Source organism: Panthera pardus, unplaced genomic scaffold (genome assembly GCF_024362965.1).
Source record: "Panthera pardus isolate Hobbes unplaced genomic scaffold, ASM2436296v1 HiC_scaffold_4, whole genome shotgun sequence".
NCBI lineage: Eukaryota > Metazoa > Chordata > Mammalia > Carnivora > Felidae > Panthera > Panthera pardus.
In genome coordinates, this window is record NW_026526969.1 from 15,780,245 (window position 1) to 15,806,092 (window position 25,848).

General features: G+C 58.2%; 1 protein-coding gene across 2 annotated transcripts in view; it reads left to right on the forward strand.

Moving 5' to 3' along the window:
- Positions 1 to 986: 986 nt before the first annotated feature.
- The window catches only part of PRKAR1B (protein kinase cAMP-dependent type I regulatory subunit beta), a 103,853-nt gene continuing 78,991 nt past the window's right edge, over positions 987 to 25,848 (forward strand). Inside the window, exons 1-4 of one of the 2 annotated variants that reach the window (XM_053893839.1) lie at positions 987 to 1,114; positions 2,583 to 2,783; positions 19,455 to 19,613; positions 22,337 to 22,428. In XM_053893839.1, coding sequence (XP_053749814.1) covers positions 2,604 to 2,783; positions 19,455 to 19,613; positions 22,337 to 22,428 — 431 coding nt within the window. In that variant the 5' untranslated portion in view covers positions 987 to 1,114; positions 2,583 to 2,603. Of the gene's footprint in view, positions 1,115 to 1,423; positions 1,551 to 2,582; positions 2,784 to 19,454; positions 19,614 to 22,336; positions 22,429 to 25,848 lie in introns of those variants that run through there. The other variant, XM_053893838.1, reaches the window with a different exon arrangement.

Below are 25,848 nucleotides of genomic sequence, written 5' to 3' on the forward strand. Positions count from 1 at the left end.
GAAAGGACGTGGCTCTGAAGTCGGGTCTTTGCAAGGCTTGGTCACCCAGGTTCTAGGGGTAAATACCCCCCCCCCCCCCAGAGCTCGGATTGTCGATAACCTCTGCTGGGGAACGCAGTAGGGCTGAGCATGTAGTGGGGGGCCTCCCTGTGGGTGGAGGGGACGTTCTCAGACGAGCACTATTTACGGGGCTTGTGAATGGGCGACCTGATACCAGCCGTTTGTTCCCAGTGGAAGGCGGGGGCTCTTGGACACCCTACAAGAAGCCAGGATTTATCACTGCCCGGGGGGAGGGGACCTACCCGTGACTGTCAGCATTGTGGGTGCTCATGGTTTCACACCCCAGCTCTGCGAGGGACACTCCCGCTGTCCTCACGTAAGCGCATTGGCTACTGATTGTCCAGTTGGCTGCCCAGCTGACCCCTGACCTCCCCCCACATTGAGGGCAGGCGCTGGGGAAGCGGAAAGGAGCTCCTAGCTTCTCCACCTGAGTGTGACCTGTTCCTTTATCTTTACGTAGGCAAGAGAAAGTGGGGCCAGCGTCAGCCCTCGTGGGGGAGCCCACCGGGTGAGGCCGGCCTTGCTGTGATGTGCTGAGGACAGGTGAGCAGGGAGGACAGGGGAGCGGAGGACAGGTGACTGTGCACAGGAGAGTGTGGGAGAGGTGCACAAATATCTTCTGTCCCTTCAAGGCCTGGGTTCCCTGTCCCTTCTCCTGGTATCTGGACCACTCTGTGGCAAGGGTGGGGTCCCCCAGCAGACTGAGATGAGTTTCTGCCCCCACCCTGCCAGAATGGGGGCAAAGCCTGGTTTGGGCAACAGGAAAATAAGGACAGTTCCGTTTTCTGCAGGTCTGGGCTTACAGATTAGGAAGTCACTGGGGGGGGGGGGGGCTCTGCAGGCCTCGGTAACCTCGTGGACACCGGAGGGTGGTGGGAAGAAACTCGGATGACCCCCTGATTTCCCACTGGGACATCTGAAGGAAATCGGCTCACCTCTAGGTCTGGGCCCATCTGGCCCCCTCTTCTGGCCCTGACTTGGGGCCCTCGACCCCGAGAATGGGTGCACCTGCTGGAACCAGTACGCTGCAGCCTGTGTAGATGGAACACGCCAGGTGTGAGCAGTGGGGGGCCCGGCCGTGACCCTGATGCCGCCTCAGCTGCAGCCAACCAGGGTGCAGGGGAGGGGGGGGAGGAGGTGTGGGCGGTGGGCGGCGGAGGGCGGTGGTCCCGGCCGGCCGTGGGTTTGTGCAACTCGAGGCCCGCCCGGGCTTGGCCAAGGCGGGGAGGGGGGAGCGCAGAGGTAAGCCAGGGGCGAGGGGACATCCGCGCGGAGAGGTCTGCGGTCGGGCAGAGGGAGGCCCGCCGCGGCGCCGGAAGTAGACGAGGTGGGGGGCGGGCGGGGGGGAGGGGGCCGGCCGGGAGCCGGGGGCGGGTCGGCGCGGCGCGGGGGCGGGCGGAGGGCGGCGCCGCTGCAGTGCGGGGACCCGCTCGCCCGCCGTCCCCGCGTCCGCGCGCAGCCGCCTGGGGCTTCGGGCGCCGCGCCTGCAGGTACGCGGGGCTGCGACGGGGTCTGCGTAGGGCCCCCCGGCCTGCGCGGGCTGAGGGGTGGGCTGGGCCGGCCGCGAGGCCCGGGGAAATGTGGGCCCGGGGAGCCCCCGCCCCCTTGGCCGCACCTGGCCCCGTCGCGCAGTCGTGAGGGGCGCGCGGGCTGGGGGCTCGGGGCGGGGGCGCCGGGCCTGGGGAAGGGGTGCGGGGGCCCGAGGAGGTGGGGCCCGGGGAAGGGGCACAGGGACGGGGTGGGGGAGCGCAGGGCTTGGAGAAGGGGCAGGGGGCGCAGAGGTGGGGGAGGGGCACGGGGTCTGGGGAGGGGATGCAGGGGCCCGAGGAGGTGGGGCCTGGGGAAGGGGCGCAGGGACCGGGGGCGCGCAGGGCTTGGAGGAGGGCCGGGGGCGCAGAGGCGGGGGAGGGGGCGCGAGGGGCCTGTGGGGGGGTGCGCAGCCTTGGCACCTTCCTGGGGTCCCCGCGAGGCGGGGGGGGGGGCGGGGGGGGGGCGGCTGGCGGGAGCTGTGCAGCCCCAGTTCCTGACCTGTCATTGTGACTTAGCCCCCACCGCCGGGCTGAGAACTGCGCGGCCCTGCCATTGTTCCCCATGTTCCATCCTTCCAGAAGGCCCCTCAGCTGGCTTTCAACCGTTTTCCTTGTTTTCTTTCTGTTCCTGCAAAGCAGGCTTCGCGACCCCATAGCAGCACCCCTTCATTTCCCCGGTTCACACAGCTGTCCCTACAAAGGGGGGAGGGATGGTCGCCACTCAGGTTCCCAGGGCCCCCACTTTCCGCCTTCAGGTTTCTCGGGGACCAGGGGTTTGCTCATCTACAAAATCTGGTTGATCCTCCCCCATGCCCACAAAGATCTTCGCGGTAAGGCTTTGTGTTGACGACTCATCCAGCCCCTGAAAAGGAAGACCTGTGACAGGCGGGGGGGAGGCACGTCCGCCCGTCGTGGGGTTGTTGGATTTGACATCCACACATCCCAGGTGCCTTTCAGATGCATGTGTACAGCGGCCTGCGTTTTCTTCCCCAGGAGGCCAGAAGTGGGGCCACCATGGCGTCCCCGTCCTCTTGCCCGGCGGCGGAGGAGGACGAGAGCCTGAAGGGGTGCGAGCTGTATGTGCAGAAGCATGGTGTTCAGCAGGTCCTGAAGGACTGCATCGTGCACCTGTGTGTGTCCAAGCCGGACAGGCCCATGAAGTTCCTGCGGGAGCACTTCGAGAAGCTGGAGAAGGTCAGTGCCGCCCGGTGTCCCCCTCCCTGCACAGGGGTGCTGGGCCCACCTGCTGGAGCTCGAGCTCAGGAGAGTGCCCCGCGGCTCTTCCAGGGCCCAGCCCGGGAGGCTGACCTCACCTGATTCATTCTCCTGCTCCGAGGTCCCAGCCACCACCTCCCTGCCCCCCTGCCCTCCCAGCGGTTCGGGGTCTGCCAGGCACAGCGCCTTAGGGAGAACTGACTGGGAAGACGGCCTACGGGGCCCGCTGACAGTTTTCTCTTTTCACGTTTATTTATTTTTGAGGGGGAGAGAGAGAGAGAGAGCGCGCGGGAGCCCAAGTGGGAGAGGGGCAGAGAGAGAGGGAGACGCAGGATCCGAAGCGGGCTCCAGGCTCCGAGCTGTCGGCACAGAGCCCGACGCAGGGCCCCATCTCACGAGCTGTGAGATCACGACCTGAGCGGAAGTCGGACGCTCAACCGATGGAGCCCCCAGGCGCCCCTTCGGGGCCCGCTGAGTTTTCAACTAGGGGGACAGAGACGGGGACCGGGTGTCGTTATGGGTGCGTTGACATTTGGGACGAAAGGACGCAGGTCTGAAGTGCATGTGACGCTCGATTCCGCAGCAGTCTGCCTCTGGGAGGAGGTGGGCGCCCGCAGAGGGAAACGCCCCTTAGAGGCATGCAGCGTGGGGAAGTGCACACGACCCACGCCTCTCTTCTGAGGAGCGACCCTGCCACCCCCTGGCTCATTCCTCCGTGAACGGTCTCCCTCACCTCTTCTGGTCCATCGGTGGGAGGACGGGCTCGGAGCGGGAGGGGGTTCCCGAGCCCCTTGGCGACCTGCCCTTCCGTGGCGGGCTCCTTCCTCTGGCTTCCCACCCTGAACCCTCTCCGGGGGGCACCTGAGGGTCCTCCTCTGGGCCCCTTGCTCACAACCTAACTTAACTGTCCCTGCCCTAGTCTCACAGGGTGGATAGAACCCTGGGGTCAGACTCAGGTCTGTTCTTTTTTTAAACATTTTTTAAAATGTTTATTTTTTGGGAGAGGGGGAGAGAGAGAGTGAGCAAACCAGGCAGGGGTAGAGAGAGAAGGAGAGATGAATCCCAAGCAGGCTCCACGCTGTCTGTGCAGAGCCCCATGCGGGGCTCGAACTCATGAACGGTGACATCATGACCTGAGGAAGCTCAGGTTTGCTCTTAAGCCTCTCTGAGTCCCCCCTCCCCCCCAGGGGCCTCCTGTGACCCTTAGCCCCGACCCAAAGGAATTCCTTTCTTTCCTTTAAAACAGTCTGTTAGGGGCACCTGGTGGCTCAGTCATCTGACTCTCGATCTCAGCTCAGGTCATGATCTCACCGTTCGTGGGTTCTGGCCCCTCATCAGGTTCTGTGCTGAGAGCGTGGAGCCTGCTTGGGACTCTCTCTCCTCCCGTCTGCTCCTGTCCCACTCTTGTCCTCTCTCTTCTCTCTCTCAAAATAAACAAACTTAAGAAAGTTAAAACAACCTGTTAAACAACATTTTCGAGTAAGGCCTACCTTTAAAAAAATTTTTTTTAATGTTTATTTTTGAGAGAGAGACACAGTGCGAGCGGCGGAGGGAGACACGGAATCAGTCGGAAGCAAGGCTTCAGGCTCTGAGCCGTCAGCACAGAGCCAGACTCGAGGCTCAAACTCACGGACTGTGAGATCATGACCTGAGCCGAAGCTCGATTGACTGAGCCACCCAGGTGCCCCAAGTAATGCCTACCTTTTAAAGAAAGTTTGAAAGGTTCAGAAGCAGAAAGAAGGAGTAACAGTCGTACGTGGCCCCCCTCCACCCAGTTGCCCCCTCTCCCCACACAATCGTGTCATAGATGCCATTTTATATCGCATACTTGTGCTTTTCACAGACCTCACTCGGCTGGGTGTGTGACCCTACGTTGAAGTTTTCTCAACACTCTCCCTCATGACGAGACAACTGAGTTGTTTATGGTTTTCTTCAAAGTTGAAAATAATGCCACACCAACGCATTTGTACGTGGTCTTTTTCCCCTGTGTGTGGCATTGTTTGTTTAGTACAGTTTTTGGAAATGGGATTATGGAAATTCCAGATGGCATTGTTGAGTGGCTATGGCTTCGTTGGGTGGCGGAGGTCCCGGTGGGTGGAGGAGGCCCCCGTTGGGTGGCTGTCGCCTTGTCGTGGCAGCTCACGTGCCCGCCGCCGACAGAGTTTGGCTGTGGGTCTGCCCATCGTAGCCGGCTTGGGCAGTTTTCATTTGAAAGGCTGTCGTTCCCAGTTGATGTGCAACAGTCCCGTGGCCCTCATCCACTTTGCTTACTCTTGAGGTCATGGTTGTGGAGCGGTGCCGTGGGTGTGAGTGTTGGCCACCAGGCCCACCCACAGGTGACGTGCCTGTCCCTGTGGCCTCCTCCCTTCCCTCAGACCCTCACTGTCAGGGCTGCAGTCATTTGCTGGGGTTGCTCCCAAGTGGCACCCGCTAGGCGACGTGTCTCGGAGGTGTGGCTGACGGGCATCAGTGCGAGATGGAGAGGAGGTTCTCCACCGGGGACGGTTGGCCCCCAGGGGACACACGGCGATGGCCAGAGACGGTTGAGCATCCAGCGGGGGTGCGGAGGGGAGGCAACACGGCTGTCAGTTGTGGCTCAGTGCTCAGGGCTGGCCGGTGGAGCGGACGTAGGAGCGGGGCAAGAGGCTTTGGTGTGGACCTGAGTGAATGGCAGTGCCACCTGGCAAGAAGGGGACAAGTGAGAGCAGACGGGCAGGGCGGGAGAGCGGCGACAGCGCGAGTCTTCAGGAGGCTGTGAGCTCGCGTTGGGGGCAGGGGGTGGCCGGCAAAGGGCAGGGGGCGGGAAGGTTCTCTGATCATACTTGCCCTAGGAGGTGACAGGTGAGGACCGGGCTCTGGAAGAGGAGGGTGGCCTGTCACAGTCGGGGGAGGAGACTGAGCAGTTTCCTACTACTTGACAACGAGGGATTCGTATCCTCGCCAAGTCATGGTCACCGTAGCTACCACGTCAGCCTGCCGGGGCCGCCGGGTCAAAGCCCCGCAGACCAGGAAGCCACACTCGGTCCTGGAGGCTGCGGGCGCGGGCCCGGCCTGCCCCAGACGCCTCCCCCAGGGTCAGCCTGCGGTGCTCCCATCCCGACCTGCATCCACCCTCACACGGCCTTCTCTCTTTCCGTGGGGACACGTCACCTTGCCTGAGGGCCCACCCCGTGACGTCATTTTAATGATCACATCCGCAAAGACCCTGTCTGCAGATGAGCTTACGGTCTAAGGTCCTGGGGTTGGGAACCCAACAACTGTGCCCTGGGGGGTTGTAGTCCGGCTGCAAAGGGCTGCTTTGCTTAGGCTGCGGGCGACCGCGAGCCACTGGTAACGGGAAGAGCGGGTGACCAGCCTTCACGTCTTTGTCAAAGGCAGCGCCAGACGAGCTCCGAGGTGTGTGACAGGCGGTGCGGACAGAAGCCGGTGCCTCAGGGCCCGGCTGCGGCCTGTTGTCACTTCTCCGCCACGGCTGACGCGCTCGGGCGCTGGGGGGATTTTGCGGGTTCTCTGACACCACGTGCATGCTTTCACGTGTGGGTGACTCTACTAGGGAGTCCGTCCCTGGTGCCAGATCTGAGACCCCTGCCTGAGGGCGTCCTGAGCTCCCACGGGAGTCTCACTTGCTCAGCCAGCGTTCGTTAATATGGGAGCAGGAAGGCTCTTTGCCCGTGGCTGGGGGAGGGGCGGAGTCCCGGGCCACCTGCTCCCTGCAGAGGCCACCGTGAGTGGACAGCAGGCAGACGCCCGGGGAGGGGGAGTTTTCTCGTGTGACAAGCGGGAAACGTGTGTGCGCGGCCCAGATAAAGGCCCGGCACAGAGCGGCGGGGATGGCCCAGCTCTCGGGGCGCTGCCCTGGCCGGGCCTCAGGCCTCCATGAGTGACTTCATCGCGGGCCATTTAAGCAGGTGGTTCTTCTAAGGTCCAGACTTGAGGGGGCCAGACGGTCCAGTGCATCATTATGCACTGATGACACGGCCCCGAAGCTTCTCCAAGACGTGGTCTTTCAAAAGATCATGGGCGATGAAGTCGTTTGTCCTTTCCAGAATGGAGTTTAGACGCTGTAAGCAAGAGTTCCCTCCATAAAGATACACCTGTTACCGTTCACGTACGTACCAACCCTGCGTTTTCACGAGGACTGTTCCCACTGTGCGGCAGACACGTGCACGTGCAGACCTGAGTCATTGTCTCGTACGCGCACTTTCGGTTTGACTTTTTGTTAGTGTTCTTTTATTGTAGTAAAATGTATGGGACGTCAAGTTCACTCTGTTGACCATTTTATTTTTATTTATTATTTTTTAAAATGTATTAAACATTTTTTAATGTTTAATTTTGAGAGAGAAAGAGAGAGAGAGGGACACAGAGCATGAGTGGGGGAGGGACAGAGAGAGAGGGAGACACAGAATCGGAAGCAGCCTCCAGGCTCCGAGCTGTCAGCACAGAGCCTGACGCGGGGCTTGATCCCGTGAGTCACGAGATCGTGACCTGAGCTGAAGTCGGACGCTCAACTGACTGAGGCCCCAAGGCGCCCCCTTGAACGTTTTAAAGTGTCCATTCTAGTGGTGTCAAATGCGTTGATGTTCCGTGCTCGTCTCAGTAGCACCGTTATGGCATCTGTGGCCATAAGATCACGTGGATGTCGTGGCCTTTGTTTGCATTGTTTCGTGTTTGATGGTTTTCAGTTTCTTTCTTTCTTTTTCTTTTTTCTTTTTTTCCTTCAGAAAACACCTTTGTGCCTTTGTGCTGCAGTCAGGGCCTGTGCTCTGGGGTCTGCGTGTCTGCGTGTTTTTACAGCTCTAGAGCCACGTTTCTGGTTTACTCCACAGAATTAGATGAGTTTGTGGTTCCCCTAACACGCGTGGCTCGTGCCGAATTCCCAGATCCTCACCAACATTGGCTTCTTTGACCGTTGTTTTGTGCTCATCTGTGGACATCGATACCTCACTGCCGTGCCTGGCCCCCCCCCCCCACCCCCCCGTGCCGGATATCGGTTCAGCGGTGGTGACACAGTCCGAGCGGCCAGGCTCACTGCTATGTCTTTAGTAAAAAGTAACAAGTCACGTGTCTTGCTTTTGGAAGGAGCGGACACAGCTCAGAAGGGGCAGCTCTCCTGGGAGACATCCGTGGCAGTAAGTGGCGTCCCACCCAGAAAACCGCTCCTGAGGGCGGTGGGTGGACGCTGGGCTACGGGACGGGTCTCTGGTCGCTCAGTTTGGAAGCTCAGCACGTGCTTCCCGGTGACCGGCGCCATTCTGGTGGCGCCCAGAGGCCTAGACGGACGGACTGCTTCATTGCACACCCGGGGGACGCAGAGGGGCAGAGTCGCATGGAATCACCACCTGCTTGCTCCCTGGCACTTAGAGCCGCCAGGCCTTCCGGGCTCCGAGGTGACTGCTGCTGTGCCCGGGGACGAGAGCGGCCGCGACAGCACCCGTACCGTCAGTTAAGGCCCCGCGTCGGGCGGGGGACAAGACAGCTTCTCAGAGCAGGACGCCCTACTGGATGCACGTGCCAGGGAGGCAGCCCAGAAAAGTGATGTGTGCGTATGGCCCAGAGTCAAAGGTGTGAAAGCTGAAAGTCTCTCACCCCCACCGCCCCTGCCGCCCAGAGCCCACCTCTGTTGGCTCCGTTGTCTGAGATTTCTCGGGAGGATGTTACGCATTTTGGGCAACGTGGGTGCGATTTCTGGGCTGACCTGCACGTGGGCACGCTGCCCTGAGCCTGGCCTGTCCCCGCTGACGGGTCACTCGAGGGGACGCTCCACGGCAGGACGGGTAAGCCCGCTCCGCTCGCCTGTTAAAATTCTCCTTGAATTTATTTTTTTTTATTATTATTTTTTTTTAATTTTTTTTTTTCAACGTTTTTTTATTTATTTTTGGGACAGAGAGAGACAGAGCATGAATGGGGGAGGGGCAGAGAGAGAGGGAGACACAGAATCGGAAACAGGCTCCAGGCTCCAAGCCATCAGCCCAGAGCCCGACGCGGGGCTCAAACTCACGGACCGCGAGATCGTGACCTGGCTGAAGTCGGACGCTTAACCGACTGCGCCACCCAGGCGCCCCATAATTCTCCTTGAATTTAAATGCCCTGAAGCTCGTGCTGTGTGCTTTGCAACCACATGAGCTCTGACCGTAGTGTTCCTGCCGTCGTAACCGAGGCCCAGACCTGAGGTGCCGCTGTTCTCTCGTCTGCATCCCCCCCCCCCCCCGCCGCCCATTTCTTTCTGCCCGTGCTGGTCAGACCGTCCCCCACCTGTAACCCCTGGCACCACTGGAGTGTCCGAAGCTCTGCATTTTCAAGAATGTTCCGTCAGTGGAGTCCTGCGTGGCATGTGGCCTTTCGAGGAGTTTGGGTTCTTTAACTTAACGAAGCGCCTCTGAGGTTCCTCGAGGTTTTGTGAGTGTCCTGAGTTTGAGTTATTTTGCTGAACTGCACTCCGCTGTGTAGACGGAGCACAGTGTGTTCATCCTTTGGCGGGTTGCATTCCCACCAGCAGTGGCTCCTGGCCCTCACGTGGCCACCACTTGGTGTTACCAGGTTTCAAAGTTTAGCCATTCTAATGGGCATGGGGTGGCCCTTCAGGCCCCTATTGCATTTCCTAATGACCAGTGTCACTGAGCATCTTCCCGTGCTCTTCCTATGCCCTTACTTGCCCTTGGCCTGTCTCCCCGCTGAAGTGCCTGTTCATGGCTCTTGTCCATTTTTTTTTTTTTTCCCTTGTCCATTTTCTTACCAGGTCCTTCTCTTACTGTTGGGCTTGGAAACTCCGTGCGTTCAACTCGTGCCCTTATGTGCATGGATGCAAGTCCTGCGTCAGGTTCTGGTTTGCAGACACCTCCTTCCAGTCCGTCCTCAGCCTGTCTGCCTGTTTTCTCACTAGTGTGTTTCACAGAGTGGAAGTTCTGGCTTCTGAAGTCTGGTTTTTCAAGGTATTTGTTTTAGTGGATTGTGCTTTTGTGTTTAGCTTTGTGTGAAGAACTCTGCACTGAATTTGGGCAGACCTTTGACTTCATCAGCTGGCCGTACACTGGGGGCATGTCTCTGGATCTTTTTTTTTTTTTTTAATGTTTTATTCATTTTTGAAAGAGAGAGAGGGAAGGGGCAGAGAGAGAGAGAGAGAGAGAGAGAGACAGAATCTGAGGCAGGCTCAGGCTCCGAGCTGTCAGCACAGGGCCCAACGTGGGGCACAAACTCACAAACCCTGAACTCATGACCTGAGCCGAAGTCGGACACTCAACCGACTGAGCCCCCTGGCGCCCCTGGATCATTCTGCCATTATGTGAAGATCGAAGTCGGGTAGTATGAGCCTCCCTGCATTATTCTTTCTCTTTTCTTCTTCTTCTTTTTTTTAAACGTTCATTTATTTATTTTGAGAGAGAGGGAGAGAGAGAGAGAGAGAGAGAGAACGATTTGGGGAAGGGGCAGAGGGAGGTGGAGAGAGCAAATCCCAAGCAGGCTCCGTGCTCATTGCTTAGCACAGAGCTAGACGTGGGCCTCGGTGTCACGACTGTGACATGACCTGAGCCAAACTCAAGAGTCAGATTCTCAACCGACTGAGCCACCAGGCGCCCCTGCATTGTTCTTTTTCAAAATTGTTTTGTCCACCCCGGTTCCTCTGCCTTTTTAGGCGTGTTTTAGCGTGATCTTGGTGACATGGACCAAAAAATCCTCTTGGGATTTTGAGTGGGTTCACGTTGATACATAAATCAGTTTAAGGAGAATAGACAACAATCTAGAATATTCTAGTTATCCTGCAGCTAACTTTCCAGGATAGCTCTTTGTTTATCTAGGTCTTTGATTTCTAATGTCAATGAAAGAAAAACTTGTATTTATTTAATTTTTATTTATTGATTTTTAAGGAGAATAGACCACAATCTAGAATCTTCTAGTTGACCTGCAGCTAACTTTCCAGAATAGCTCTCCGTTTATCTAGGTCTTTGATTTCTAATGTGGATGAAAGAAAAACTTGTATTTATTTAATTTTTATTTATTTATTTTTATTTTAGAGAGAGAGTGGGTATGTGCAAGTGGGGAGAGGGGCAAAGAGAGAATCCCAAGCAAGCTCCACACTCAGTGCAGAGCCTGACGTGGGGCTCGATCTCATGGCCCTGGGATCATGGCCTGAGCTGAAATCAAGAGTTGGACGCTCAACTGACTGAGCCACCAGACGCCCCTTTAGATTTTTAATACACAGCTCCTTCATGTGTTTGGTTAGATTTACTCCTGTTTCGTTTTTTATTGTTATTTAAGTGGTACTCCTTTTTATTTTATTTTTTTTTTTCAACGTTTTTTATTTATTTTTGGGACAGAGAGAGACAGAGCATGAACGGGGGAGGGGCAGAGAGAGAGGGAGACACAGAATCGGAAACAGGCTCCAGGCTCCGAGCCATCAGCCCGGAGCCTGACGCGGGGCTCGAACTCACGGACCGCGAGATCGTGACCTGGCTGAAGTCGGACGCTTAACCGACTGCGCCACCCAGGCGCCCCAGTGGTACTCCTTTTTAACGGACAGGTGTTATCTTGTGGGAGCAGTTTTAGGGCCGCAGGGCTCCCGCGTGCCCCGCTCCGTGCGGCTCCCCACTAGTCCCGCTGTGTCAGTGGAGTGTGTTACAGCTGGCGAGAGCCGCCGCCCTCGACTGAAGCCTGGAATTTATGTCAGGGTCACTCCTTGTGCCCCACAGTCCTGTGGCTTCTGACAGATCCCTGATGTCACATATCTGTCGTTAAAGTATCATTTTGATTAGTGCTGCTGCCCGAAGAACCCCGAGCTCTACCTGTTCATGCCTCCCGCTTTCCCTCTGAACCCTTGATCTTTTACCGGCTCCCTGCCCCTGCCTTTCCCAGAAGGCCACTCGGCTGGGATGACCCAGGGGGCGGCCTCTCCAGACTGGCTTCCTTCACGCAGTAACCTGGATCGAAGGTGCCTCTGCGTCGTTCTTGGCTTCGCGGCTCCCTTCTTTCCGGGGCTGAGTAAAACCCCACCGCCCGGATGGAGCCCGGTCGTCCATCAGCCACCGAAGGGCGTCCGGTTGCTGCCCGGGTTCGGTAATCACGGATAAAGCCGCTGCAAACATCCGCGTGCAGGTCTGTGAGCACGCACGTTCTCACATCTTGGAACGTGACTGCAGGACCGCACGGCGAGACCGTGCTCGGTTTTGTAAGACACCAGGGTCCCTCTCGGAGCGGCCGCGGCATCCTGCGTCCCCTCTGCTCCCCGTCCCGCCAGCACCCGGCGGTGACGTGCTGTGGGCCGTGGCCCTTCTGACAGGCGGCGGTGGCCTCTCCTTGCTGTCTTGCTCCCCGTTTCCCTGACGGCACACGACGTGGAGCACGTTCCCGTGCGCGCCTGCCCTCCCACACGCGTTCTCCCCCGGCTTCTGCTCCGATCTCCTGCCTGGTGTTTAACTGGGTTGTTTGCTTTCTTGTTGACCTTATGAGGTTTCTCGAGCATTTTGGACACGAGTCCTTAGCGGATGTGTGTTTTTGAGTATTTTCTCCTAGTCTGTGGCTTGTGTTTTCATTCCCTTAACTGTATGTAATTTTGACTCCTTTTTTTTTTTTTTAATATTTATTTTTGAGAGAGAGAGAGAGCGCGCGCATGCGAGGGAGGAGGCAGAGAGAGAGGGAGATACAGAATGTGAAGCAGGCTCCAGGCCCTGAGCTGTCAGCACAGAGCCTGACGCGGGGTTTGACCCCACAAACTGCAAGATCATGACCTGAGCCGAAGTTGGATGCTTACCCGACTGAGCCACCCAGGCGCCCCTATGATCATCTCTGTGACCGTTAAATGTTACTAAAAACGTGACATAACAAGCCAGAGTATTCTATTACGTAGATATTTCTAAATTATTTTTTTTTAATTTTTTTTTAACGTTTATTTATTTTTGAGACAGGGAGAGACAGAGCATGAACAGGGGAGGGTCAGAGAGAGGGAGACACAGAATATGAAGCAGGCTCCAGGCTCTGAGCTGTCAGCACAGAGCCCGACGCGGGGCTAGAACTCACGGACCGCGAGATCATGACCTGAGCCGACGTCAGCCGCCCAACCGACTGAGCCACCCAGGCGCCCCTTATGTAGATATTTCTAAATTGATTCAAGCAATTTCTTGCTGCTAGCTGGATTAAAAATTTGTTGAAACACTGCAGAGAACATTCTAGTACAGGTATCTCTGACACCTCTCATTGCTTCCTTTGGATATATTTTAAGAGATATATTCATGGGGCCTAGAAGTGTCCATCGATTTCTGGTGACAGTTCTCCAAAAAGGTTTTATTCACTTACTCACTTAGTTGACAGATGTTTTTTGAACACCAGCTACGTGGCAGGTGTCGTTCTAGGTACCGGGCCGGATCTGGGAGCACATCAGGAAGTCCAGGACTTCCCCGCTGTGCCGCCCTGGGCGTGCGCGCTGCCCTTCACCCAACTGCACGAGGCAGCAGGGCCACGGCTGGTCAGGGCCCCAGGTCGGCTCTGCGTCCTTACTGACTTACGTTCTTTCTGGGATGCTTCAGTGTGTGCTCAGGCAACTGACGAGATCCTGGAAAGGGGTGTGTAAATCAGAATTTTACAATCAAGTACATCCCCCGATGAGGTTAAATCTTTTTCTTACTCAAAAACCATATTCTTTGACCATAACCCAATAAAGTTGTTTTACGGTCATTAATAAAGTGCTAACCAGGAGAAAACGGAGGAAGCCAGCCTCCGCATACGCTTGGAAACCAGTAATGAGCGTTTGTGTAATTTGTGAAAGAAGATTGTCATAGTAAAAAATTACAAGATATTTAGAATTAAGTGACATTTAAAGCATCCCAGTTGGTCTTTTTTTTTTTTTAACGTTTGTTTATTTTTGAGACAGAGAGAGACGGAGCATGAACGGGGGAGGGGCAGAGAGAGAGGGAGACACAGAACCGGAAGCAGGCTTCAGGCTCCGAGCTGTCAGCACAGAGCCCGACGCGGGGCTCGAACTCACGGACGGTGAGATCATGACCTGCCTGAGCTGAAGTCGGACGCTTAACCGACTGAGCCACCCAGGCGCCCCCTAGTTGGTCTTTAGAGGGAAAATTATTGCTTCACTGGACACTAAGATTAGGAATTACTGAACCATGTGTCTCCGACTCCTACAGCACCAGAGTAAATCCTCACAGACTGGGGGGCCGCGAGCAGCAGGAATTTTCTGCCCCACGGCTGGGAGGCCAGGAGCCCAAGCTCAGAGCTGCAGCGGGCACTTCCTCCTGGTGGTCCCGACACGGGTCCGTCCCGGCCTCACGTTGCTCTCAGCCCCTGATGTGCAGACACGTCACCCGGCCTCTGCCTCTGTCTTCACGGTGAGATCTGCCCTGAGCCGTGTGTCCAAATCCTCCTCCTGTTACGAGGACACCAAGGCCTCATTTTCACCTGTGTCTGCAAAGGTCCTGTTTCCAAATAGAGCTGCCCTCTGAATTTTCGAGGGAGCCTATGGAAGCCGCTACGGTGTGCGGCCTGGGAGGTTGGAAAGAGGGTGAGTGACAGAGCCACACGGTGGAAATGACAAGGATAAAGCAGAAGTTAACGAAACGGAAATGGAGGAGGTGACGGCAGATGGTAAAGGAGGTGACTCTGGGGATGAATAAAATGGACAGCTGGGAAGGTGGCTGCACAAAGAAGGGACCATGTAAACGGGAATATGCCACAGGTCCGGAGAGGGCACCTGGGGAGGTGGGGGGCTGAGCTCCCAACGACCCACGGTGTCCCCTGGGTTCGGCCTGTCTCATCCGGGCCGGCTCAGAAGGCCCCTCCTCCAGGAAGCCCTCCCGGCCTCTTCCTTCCCAGGGGTGGCCTAGGAGCCCCCTTGCCTGCACAGCCCTTGTGTCTAGTCCTTCATGGCTCAGCCGGTTTCTCTGTCAGACTTGGACCCGTCTTTCCTATTAGATCGAAACCTTCCGTGACAAACCGTGCCTTTTTCTCTGTATGAGGGCTGGTATTCAGAAAGTGCTCAATAAATGGTTGAAACTGCACCTTTCTCTCCTCTCTTTGCCACTGAAGGTCGAGCGCCCCTGGACATGCCCCTTGCACTCTCCGGGCCTCGGTTTCCTTGCCTTGTAGGTGGGGATGGCTGGCCTCGGGGCTTGCCTCGTGCTCTGAGATGCTGCAGCCCTGGGAGGGGGCTTGTGGTTGGTCCAGGGGTGGCACCATGGACCCCTGTCCTGGACGCCGCAGGTCCCCAAGTAGCACGGCTCTCCCTCGGTCGGAGGGGACAGGGAGGCAAGGGACAGTCCCCCTGGGGGGAGGTCCAGAAACGCCAACTTGGCCACCGCTGGGGAAGCGGCCCCTCCTCCTGCGGGGTGTTCAGGACCAGCGTGGGCAATCAGGCTGGCGTGGACCGCTGCCCCAGAAGGCCTCTCAAAAGGACCGGCAGGCTGTGTCCTCAGCCAGAGAGGGGGAGCATGGGGTGGAGGGGACGACTCCATCTGTGCCGGGTCCCAGGCACGTGGGCTTCTCAGCAGCGTATACTGAGTTCCAGAAAGTCTCCCGACATCCCGCCTCCCGACATTCAGAAGAGAATGTCCTCTTCTGAGGCCGCAAGGCCGCATTTTGCCCCTCGTGCCGGAAAATCGTGGTCAGAAGACAGTGAACGTCATATGCGGTCTGGGGAGAACGTGGCCCCGGGGCAGAGCAAGGACGGTCCCTGGGGTGGCATTAGGCATTTCTGGGGAAGGTTCTGGCAGCAGAGCTTTCTGGAATCGCCGTTCCCACACTGTTGTGAAGATTCCTCTGACCTCCTGCCCTTGACCATCCTGCAACCCAGACAGTTCATCTGCGTGAGAGCAGGAGACAGGAAGGGGGCTCTGGAAAACCAGAGGCTTTCCTGGAATCCCGAGGAGGAGGGGAAGGGGTGCCGTCCAGAAATAACGGCCCCGTTTCCGCCCAGCACCTCCCCGAGTGCCTTGCATTTGGAAGCCCCCGGATCCATGGAAAGCGGCTGGTGCCAGGACAGCAATGCCCACGGCCCCATGGAAGGGGGGGCCCCGACAGTGCTTCCCTTGAGAAGGTGGCCTCTGGCCGGTCTCTTGCGTGCAACCCTGCCCTCTCCGCTTGGACCCCCCTCGCCGCACCCGAGCCTCTCAAGGGGGCCGCGGGGCCGCCGAGACGCACCCGGAGCCTGGGCCCTGAAGGGCGCGTCGCTGGACCCGGCCCCACGTCAGCCCCTGAGCTCTGTGGCCAGGGGCTGGGGTGGCCGAGTGGTGCTTTGTGGTCCCGACGGCTCATGTAGCTTGAGGACATGGGGCTCTATGTTTTTTAAAGGTCATCTTTTAGGAGGTACATACTAAAAGGTCTAAAACGAAATTCATGGGGCGCCTGGGTGGCTCCATCGGTTGAGCGGCCGACTTCGGCTCAGGTCATGATCTTGCGGTCCGTGAGTTCGAGCCCCGCGTCGGGCTCCGTGCTGACGGCTCAGAGCCTGGAGCCTGCTTGGGATTCTGTGTCTCCCTCTCTCTCTGCCCCTCCCCCCTCACGCTCTGTCTCACTCTGTTTCTCAAAAATAAATGTCAAAGATTTTTTTTAATTTTTTTTTTTTAATTTTTAGTATTTATTTTTGAGACAGGGAGAGAGAGCATGAATGGGGGAAGGTCAGGGAGAGAGGGAGACACAGAATCCGAAGCAGGCTCCAGGCTCTGAGCCGTCAGCACGGAGCCCGACGCGGGGCTCGAACTCACGGACTGTGAGATCACGACCTGAGCCGAAGTCGGCCGCTCGACCGACGGAGCCGCCCAGGCGCCCCCCAAAAAAGAAAACTTTTCAATGAAATTCATAACATCTGGGATTTGCTTCGATTTCCTGTGTGTCAGAGGAGTCTTGTGTGTGTCTTGTATACACGTATGTGTTACATGTGCAGAACTGTGTACGTATGTGTGTGTATATGTCGTGTATGCGTGTCTGTGCGTGTTGTGTGCGTGTACATTGTATGCGTGTGTTATCGTAGGTGCGCGTACCTTGTATACACGTGTTATAGGTGTGTGCGCACCGTATACATGTTGTCCTAGGCACACGTGCACTATACATGTGCTACGTATCGGAATGTACTGTATACGTGTGTTACGTGTGCCTGTGTGTATTATACGTGTGCATGTTGTATGTGTCTGCCGTATGCGTGTTCTATGTATTGTGTATATATCATGTGTATGATGTGCACACATCATCGGGTGTCACGTGTGCACGCATGTATACGTGTGTGTTGCACGCATGGACACGTGTTCGTGTTACATGTGTGCGTGCGTGCGTGTGGAGTGCGTGGAGGTGAGCTGAAGTAGGTGTGCCCTGTTTTGATGATTGTTGAAGATGTGTGATGGGGTTTTGGTGATCGTCTGTCACTCCCTCTGCTACCCTACGGACTTGAGGGTTTCCACACTGGGACGTGAAAAGGGGCGGTGGTAGGAAGGGAGGAGCTCACCTCTGCACACCTTTCTGAGTTGGGAGGTGGGGTGCCGCGCCCCAGGGTGTGGCTCCCTACGGACCCGGTGGCCCTTGCTCCCCAGGGTGTGGCTCCCCACGAACCCGTTGGGCCCCCCTGTCTGCCTGGAGGCTCCCTCCTTGGATCCGGGGGCCTGTTCCCTGCACACCCTCCGTGTGGCTTGCTCTGGCTGAGTGCCAGGCAGCTTGCTGTCCTGTTTTCCAGAGACCCGTGGAGGCATATGCCCTGTGGTCCTCACCGTGCGGACTCGCCTCCCCTCAGGCTTTAATTTTACCATCATTTAGGGGAGGGGGGAGGGAGGATGCGTATCACCCATCTGCCAACCCTTTCTTTTGGAAGTTCTATAAAGATACTTTATTTTTTATTTTATTTTTATTTTTGTTTTTAACGTTTATTTTTGAGACAGAGACAGAGCATGAACGGGGGAGGGTCAGAGAGAGAGGGAGACACAGAATCTGAAACAGGCTCCAGGCTCTGAGCTGTCAGCACAGAGCCCGACGCGGGGCTCGAACTCACGGACCGTGGGATCATGACCTGAGCCGAAGTCGGCCGCTTAACCGACTGAGCCACCCAGGCGCCCCTAAAGATACTTTTAAATAGCTGCGTGAGGTCGCTTTCAACAGTCCTTGATGGAGGCCCAGAGAGGTGAGGGGATTCACTCAGGATCGCACAGTGCACTCCGGAAGGAGCCTTCCCAGCTCACTGTCCTGCCCACTGGGCACACGTACCTTCCAGGCTCTCCTGACTGCTGGTGCTCTGCCCGCCCGTTCGTCTTCTCTCTGTCTCGTTCCCTCCTCCCTGCAAGGGGCAGGATCGCACCTGGGGGGAGCCGGGGCCTCTGCTTCTGCTCTGAGCTCAGGCTGCAGCAGGTCATGGGGCACAGGGGGCAGCTCGTGCGTGGAGAGCTACGGTGCCTTTAAAGGCCTTGAAATTTCCCGCAAGGAGCCTGGTTTGTGGGCCTCACCGGAGGGGAAATAAGGGAGCAGCCGCGGGCCCGCGAACACTGGTCTTGGGCCCAGGCGGTGGCCGCAGGCGGGCGTGTCCTGTGGTCCACGCCACCAGCGTCCCCCACCCGGGGCACAAGTGCCACGTAACGTCCCACAAAGCTGACGTGCGCCGTGTCGAACTTTCGCTTGGCTCTGTATTCTTTGCTTGTTTTTAGTGGAAGAAATAAACTTGTTTGAGGGAAAAGCAAAACCCCGACAACAGCACCTGGCATGCGACAGGCGGCCCTCCTACGAGGAATAATGGCAGAACTGTGTTGGTTTTGGGAGGACGATAGCTTCTTGACTTTCTTTTCTCTGTGGGTTCCCAGTCGGAATACCACACCTCCCGTTTGAACTTCAGAGTCCCGTCTGGGGTCTTTTAAAACGTCGTCTTTAGAAAGTACAAGCCCTCTGGGGGAAGAACGCCTCCAGAAGTCATTTACACTGTAGTATGAATTAGGATAGTTTCAGGGTTCCCTCGGGGTTCACGGGCTGCCTGGGAAGCAGGGAGGGGTGCTTTGGAACGTGGGGCAGCGGGAACCCCTGAGGAACCGTGGGTGGGACTCAGTTTCCTTCCTAACTTCATGTTTTTGCTGGGTCGCTGCCTGGTAAAGTCGGATTAATTGTTGTGCTGGGTTGACCCAGGAGGTTGCTGGGTGTGGGTGTTCTGGGGAAGGTGGCCCTCGCCGATGAGGGGACGGGGGCCTTGTCCTAGGTAGGTGGGGAGACAGGTGAGGGCCTGCTTGCCTTGGATCCCCACCTCACTCTGTGCTGCCCCACCGGTCTTGACACTGATTTTGGGATGTGGGGATGTGGTGGCTGCTTGGCAGTGTGCGGTGCGTGTTCCTGTACACTTTTGGAATTCTGTGCCCTCTGCACGCACTCACGATTTGTAAACCATTTAAATAATGAAGGGAGGGAAGAAAACAAAACAGATTTCCTTTCCTTTTACGTGTCCGCCCACCATTTCTTGCGTGTCTGCCCGCGTGGGAGGCGGGGGTACAGGGGTGAACGGAGCGGACGTGCCCCCCGCCCCCGGGGCCCGGCCATCAGGGCCGTGTGGGTGGGGGAGGGGGACTTGGAGGTGGCCTGGGAGCGGGGGGCTCTTCCCGGCCTGGAGAGGCCGTCAGAGGGGAGCCCTGGAAGGTGCTGAAGGAGCAGGCTCGGGAGGGGGGACAGGCCCAAGTGTGAGCCCGCCCGCTGTCTTCCCCACAGGAGGAAACCAGACAGATTCTGACGCAGCAGAAGTCAGACTCCCACGACGAGGAGGTCTCCCCGACCCCGCCGAACCCGGTGGTGAAAGCCCGCCGTCGCCGAGGGGGTGTGAGTGCCGAGGTGTATACGGAGGAGGACGCCGTGTCCTACGTGAGGAAGGTGGGCCCGCCCCCCCCCCCCCCCCCCCCCCCCCCCGGCCCAGGCCCTCAGGGTCCCGGCTTCTGGCCACGCTCCCTTCTGGTCGGGGAGGGGCCGGTGTGATGGCAACGTCATGGTCAGGGTCACGGGCATGCCCGTGGGCTCTCCTGTGGGGTTTCCTGACCCACGTGTTCCAGGGAGGGACGGGACAGCAGCTCACGGGGTGTGGGCGGAGGGGCCCGAATCCCGATCCCGTGGTCCCTGTCCTCCTAGACTTCCTTCTGCCCTGGAGGCTGGCGCCTGGCCTCGGAGCTGCCGGGTGGGAATTCCCTCCTCCATGTTGCTGTTCCTTAGTGTCCCTCCCTTGGGGACGGCGGCCAGCAGGTGTGCCTGAGTCAGGACGTGCTCTGGAGCGCGAGGACACGTGGTGTCCCTGTGCCTGTCGGTGTGCCCGGCCCCCTGCCCGGCGCCCCCTGCCCACCCCCCGCCTGCCCTTAGACGTGGGCTCTGTCGTTTCCATCTTGTGTGTTTCTAGCCTCAGTTTTACTTTCTTTTCTTGGTATTTTTAGTTTCGGACCTTTTAGAAAATCTAATCAGGCAAACACACACAACGCAGCTTATTGTCTCTGTGAGCCTGCGTAGCTGGGGCAAAGACGCTCGCTCACGGTCTGGAGGCTGGACGTCCGGGAGCAGGTGCTGGCTGGCTCTTGGTGGGAGCCGCTCGGCCTCCTGCGTCCTCGGGCATCTGGGGAAGGGGGAGTGGGCTCTCGGGGTCTCTTGCCAGGAGGGCGCTGATCTCTCCGGGCCACCTCCAGACAGCACGCACTGGTGCCTGGGCTTCAACACACGGGTTTTGGGGGGCAGCTGGGTCCCGGGCCCTCTGAGCACCTTCACGCTGCCGAGCGGCCATCCCCACCATCTGCCTCCAGAACGTTCCGTCCCCCTGCACTGAGACTCTGGCCCCGTTACATGCTGACCTCAGCACTTAGTGCTTTCACCATCAGGGATGAGAAACCACCGAAAGTGTCGTTTAAAACCCCCAGGGCACTTCACTTCTGTGGTCTTCCCCCCCACCCCCAGAACCCCCTACCACCTCGAGAAGATCCCAGACAAACCCAGGTGGATGGACATTCTGCAAAGTAACTGGCCAGCACCCCTCAGACCCGTCCAGGTCATCAAACCAAGGGCGCCCTAAGCAACTGTCCAGAGCGGGGGGCTCGGGGTGCAGTCACTGAATGTGACCTGGGTGAGGCCCAGGGACAGGGTGAGCGGCTGGGGTGAAACTGAGGACGTGTTGCCAGCACGCGCCGTGGCTGGTTCCATGGCTGGTTCCGTGGCTGTGGTGTGTTCCCGAGTAAGGTCAGGTGCCAGCAGTGGGGCCAAGTGGCTGCAGGGTACGGGCACTGCCTTTGGCAACTTTTCCATAAGTCTGAACTATTCTAAATTTTTTTTTTTTAATGTTTTATTTATTTTTGAGACAGAGAGAGACAGAGCATGAGCAGGGGAGGGGCAGAGAGAGAGGGAGACATAAGATCCGAAGCAGGCTCCAGGCTCTGAGCTGTCAGCCCACAGCCCGACGCGGGGCTCGAATGCACAGACCCCGAGATCACGACCTGAGCCGAAGTCGGACGCTTAACCGACCGAGCCACCCAGGCGCCCCAAGTCTGAACTATTCTGAAATAAAAGGCTTATTTTTAAAGAGTAAATCTCTAGGGCTTGAGTCCCGTCTCTCAAAGTCCCTGGGTGAAGACCCATGGTATTAAATGTAATGCGCACATGTGCTGGGGCCTAATGCCACCCCCCAGCCTGGCAGAGCTTTCTGGCAGCTGAGCTCCAAGAGGGGGTCACGTTACGGCCCAAAGAGCCCTCCCACCGGTGTCTTTTATTTTGAGGGAGAAATCTTGGCGTTTGAGATGCTTCTAATGTGAGATGCAGGCACTTTGTGCTGTTCGGTGGGTGATGGAGCTCTTGGGCACGTGCTTACTGGGAGCTCTGAGCAGGCAGGTCTGCTGTGGCGGACGCTTCCCCGCGCCCGGTTACTGGCAGGGGCTGAGCCCCCCTTACTAGGCCCCCATAGCCATGCCGAGGGTCCTGAGCCCCCCCCTTACTAGGCACCCCCCCATCACCACACCCAGTTATCAGCAGGGTCCTGAGCCCCCAGCCCTTATAAGGCCCGCCCATCATCGGGCTCAGTTATCGGCAGAGCCTCCCTTACAAGGCCCGCCCATCACCGCCTCGGAGGGTGAAGGTCAGCCTTGGGTGTGGCTCCAAACTTGGCTCAAGCTGTGTTTTTTTTTTTCAGTCTTCAAATATTTACGCAAGTGTTTTATTACCTTAAAAACAAAGCCACTGAAATAAAACAGAAGAACTGATAATCCAGGGGACTGGAGGTCTTGTAGCATCCTCTAGGGGTCCCTAAGGCCCGCCAGGGCCAGTCCACCAAGGCCCCAAGTCCCCCAGGTTCTTAGGCCACCTCTCAGAGCACCGTGCTTTCTCGTCTTCCCTTTCTTTCGTCATGTTGGTTCCAGCTGCTTACAGCGATGGTGACATACACATCCCATTCCGGGATCACACTCCGGGCTGTCTTTGCGGTCCTCCAGCAGTAACACGCCGAAGGTCGGACGGTTCTGTGTCCAGCCACGTCATGGTTTCTCAGGGTCCCGCAGGTGCTGGGAGGGGCCGGGCCCCGAGCCCTGACCCTCAGGGGTGCCCGGAAGTCTGACTTCCGCTGGCTTCCCCTGCAGGTTATTCCCAAGGACTACAAGACCATGACGGCACTCGCCAAGGCCATCTCCAAGAACGTGCTGTTTGCTCACCTGGATGACAATGAGAGAAGGTAGGAACCTGGGAGGGGCAGGGCTGGGATTGACACCCCTCCAGGGAGGCCTTGCCGGTCACCACCAGCCCTGAACCCCGGGGACCTGGTCACAGGGCACACTTTTGGAAGCATGTGCTCACAGAACACGGGCGGCTTCCAGCAATAATGTGCTCTGTGCACCTGCTGTCCTTCTGCATACCAGGTTAGCATCTGCGGGTTCCATGTGACTTTGTCGTCAAGAGACACTGTGGGTCTCCTCGCTCTGACCACTGGGGGCCTAGTCTTCCAGCAACTTCTACAAGGATCTGCCTTGTTGGGCTGAGCTCACTGCCTGGTGGGGAGATGGGACTGGCAGGCAGGGCTCGGGGGTCCAGGAAGGTGACTGACCAGGTGCTGATGTCAGTCACATGGTCTAGAAGGGCCGCAGGAATGGCCGTGGGTGGGATCTGTCCAGGGACGGGCACCCGGCAGCTGTGACGGGCTGGGTGCCATGCTTGGGAATGAAGGTCCTGCACATAGTTGGGAAAATCGGACTGGGAGCGTTTTGGGGTGATCCTTGGGGGTTTACTTGAAGTGTGCGCTCTAATTCCATGTTGTCACAAAATGGGATCACATTCTACGAGTTTGTCATGCTTACGAGGTCACGGACATCCCTCTTTGTCAGTAAAGACTTTTTCGGGGCTCACTGTATGGATTTCTGTGGAGTTGCTATAACTTCCTTACTTCTCTGTGTCTGTTTCTTCCTTCGAGCTAAGCTCCTCAGGGTGGATGAAAGGCTGTGCAGTGTTTTAATTCTCTTTTTTTTCCATTTTTGGTGAATTATGTTTCTTGGTTCGATAACCTAGTGTTCTGATGACAGTCCTATACAGAATCTAAACAACACGCAAACCCACAAAATAAGAGAAAGTCTTCTCGCAGCCTCATTCTGTGACGCTCATGGGTCCTTCCGCGTGAGCGTCTGGGACGGTTAACATCTGCTGAGCGCCGCCCCGTGCGGGGAGAGAGAGGGTCTTTGGGAGGCTTGCGGTTCTTGGATGCCATCGTGCCCCGGCGGACAGGAAGGAGCGGTGTTTACGCAGGATGGGCCCCCCACAGAGGAGCTGGGCCAGAGAGACGGGGCGTAGGGTCTCCGTAGGTGCCGGTGCGTTTTCCAGGGCTTTTGGCAACACGGCACAGGCTGCTCACCCAGGAAGGCCGCAGGGAAGGCCTGCCCACACCTTGGGCGCTCCCGGAGTCTCCGAGGCGAGGCCTGGCTGGCGCCGTGTTCCGGGAGTGTCTCGGGGGCATTTGAGATGTCCACCCGTCAGAAGCACATGGGGGCGTGACGGGCAGGGCGGGAGGCCAGTTCTCCACGTGGGCCCCCCAGCTGGGCTCACGCCCCAGGAGGGTTTTGACACGGAGAGGTGGTCCGGGATTCACCCTCCACAGGCCCTAAATGCAGGCTTGTGTCCTTGCAAGAGGGGAGCATGGGGGGGATTGCTCCGAAGAGAAGCCCTGTGACTGCTGCTGCTGCTGCTGCTTCTGGGCTCCTGGCCTCCAGAACTGGAGACAGTCCCCCGTTCTCAGCCTTCGTGGAGGTGTCCACCTGGCAGGTAGGTCCTCGGTCACCAGGTGGGACCAGATGACTCGGAGTTGTAGCTTTATTAACTTGAATGTAAACATCAAAAACTCAGTCCAGATTTAAACCCGGGCTCTGACTGGATGGTGCGTTCACACGGGTCGAAATTCAGAAGGTGCCAGGGGTCCAGAGTGAAAGGTGAGCCGTCTGGAGATGGCCCCAGGACCCTGGCTCGTCTCTGTGGACAGACTCCGCACCCTCAGGCAGGAGGTCAGATGCTCCCCACAGCGGCCACACAGACCACCGTCCATTCTTTTTTAAAAAAAAAAAATTTTTTTTAACGTTTATTTATTTTTGAGACAGAGACAGAGCATGAACGGGGGAGGGGCAGAGAGAGAGGGAAACACAGAATCTGAAACGGGCTCCAGGCTCTGAGCCGTCAGCCCAGAGCCCGATGCGGGGCTCGAACTCACGGACCGGGAGATGGTGACCTGAGCCGAAGTCGGACGCTTAACCGACTGAGACACCCAGGTGCCCCCACCGTCCATTCTTTACCCGGTTTCAGTCCTTAGGGAAGGGATGGACCGTGCCTGGCTCCATCGGGGTCCTGGCACTCTGCGGCCAACTCGGGGGGAGGAGGCGCTGCTCTGGGTAGAGGAGACGCTGTGGGCACGCAGCTGCCGGGCGGTGCGGGGCGGACCTCGATGCCGGAGCCCGGCCGGCGTTGTGCACCTGACCTGTGTGCTGCAGCCGCTGGCCCCGTCGTCACCGGGTCGGGCCCGTCCCCGAGTGTGGGGCGGGAGTTCCGGGGCGCCGTGATTTGGGCTGTCCCCCAAAACCCAGCTCACACGGAAGGTTGGTTTTGTTCTCTGGGCCTCGGTGTCCCGGTCTGGTCCGCGTGAAGCCCCTGTGGGAACGGCCGCGGTGGCGGTGACGGTCACCCCCAGGAGCTTCTCCTTGCTCGTGTGTTTCCGGACGCAAGAGCAGCGCAGGCCTGGCGCCTGCGTGAGCGGTGGTGGGTGGGGCTGGGGGCGTGGCATGCGTGAGCTTTGGGTTCTCACAGGTCCGCGCCTGAGGGGTGGTGGGTGGGGCTGAGGGTGGTGGGTGGGGCTGGGGGCGTGGCATGCGTGAGCTTTGGGTTCTCACAGGTCCGCGCCTGAGGGGTGGTGGGTGGGGCTGAGGGTGGTGGGTGGGGCTGAGGGCGTGGCATCCCCGGGCCGCGTGAGGGTGACAGCAGGAGGTAACCGTGTGAGCGGGCCCTGGCTGACTTCATCTGAGCGGGGGGCACCAAGCTGTCACCCGTCGTTCGGCCCCTGATCTGATAAAGTTGACGGTGAAAGCGGCGAACAGACGGAGGTCACCCCGAGTTTGTGTGTCCGGCTCCACGGAGGTCAGGGCGCCATTGCAGAGCGTGTGCTGGGCTGCGCGCAGGTGCTGGGGGCGGCGGAGCAGAGGACGAGGTCCTGCCTCGCGGGGCTGGCCTCCCCGGAAGTGTCCATCAAGGGAACGCAGACGCCCGCAAGTTTGGAGGCTGTGCTGGGACGGTCGTCCGGGGAGGCCCCAACGTGTAGCATGGGGTGACTGTCCCCAGGTAGGGCGCAGCCGGGTGGAGGTTGGGGGCAGGAAAGCTCGGTTGTGGCGGCCCAGACCGGCCGGCCCCCCCTGTGCTCCGGACACTGCCGTGCTGGTGTCACAGGGCACAGAGGGGTGCTTGGCGTGTGGCCGGAATCTCGGGACTGTCCCAGGACTCACGGGATCGTCCCCTCCCAGGGATCCTCCCAGAACATTCGCCTGGCCTGGCCTGGCCGCGGGGACGCCGCCTGAGGCAGGGAGGCTGCAGACGGGCTCCCGGGAGGCCGAGGCGTGGTCTCGTCAACGGC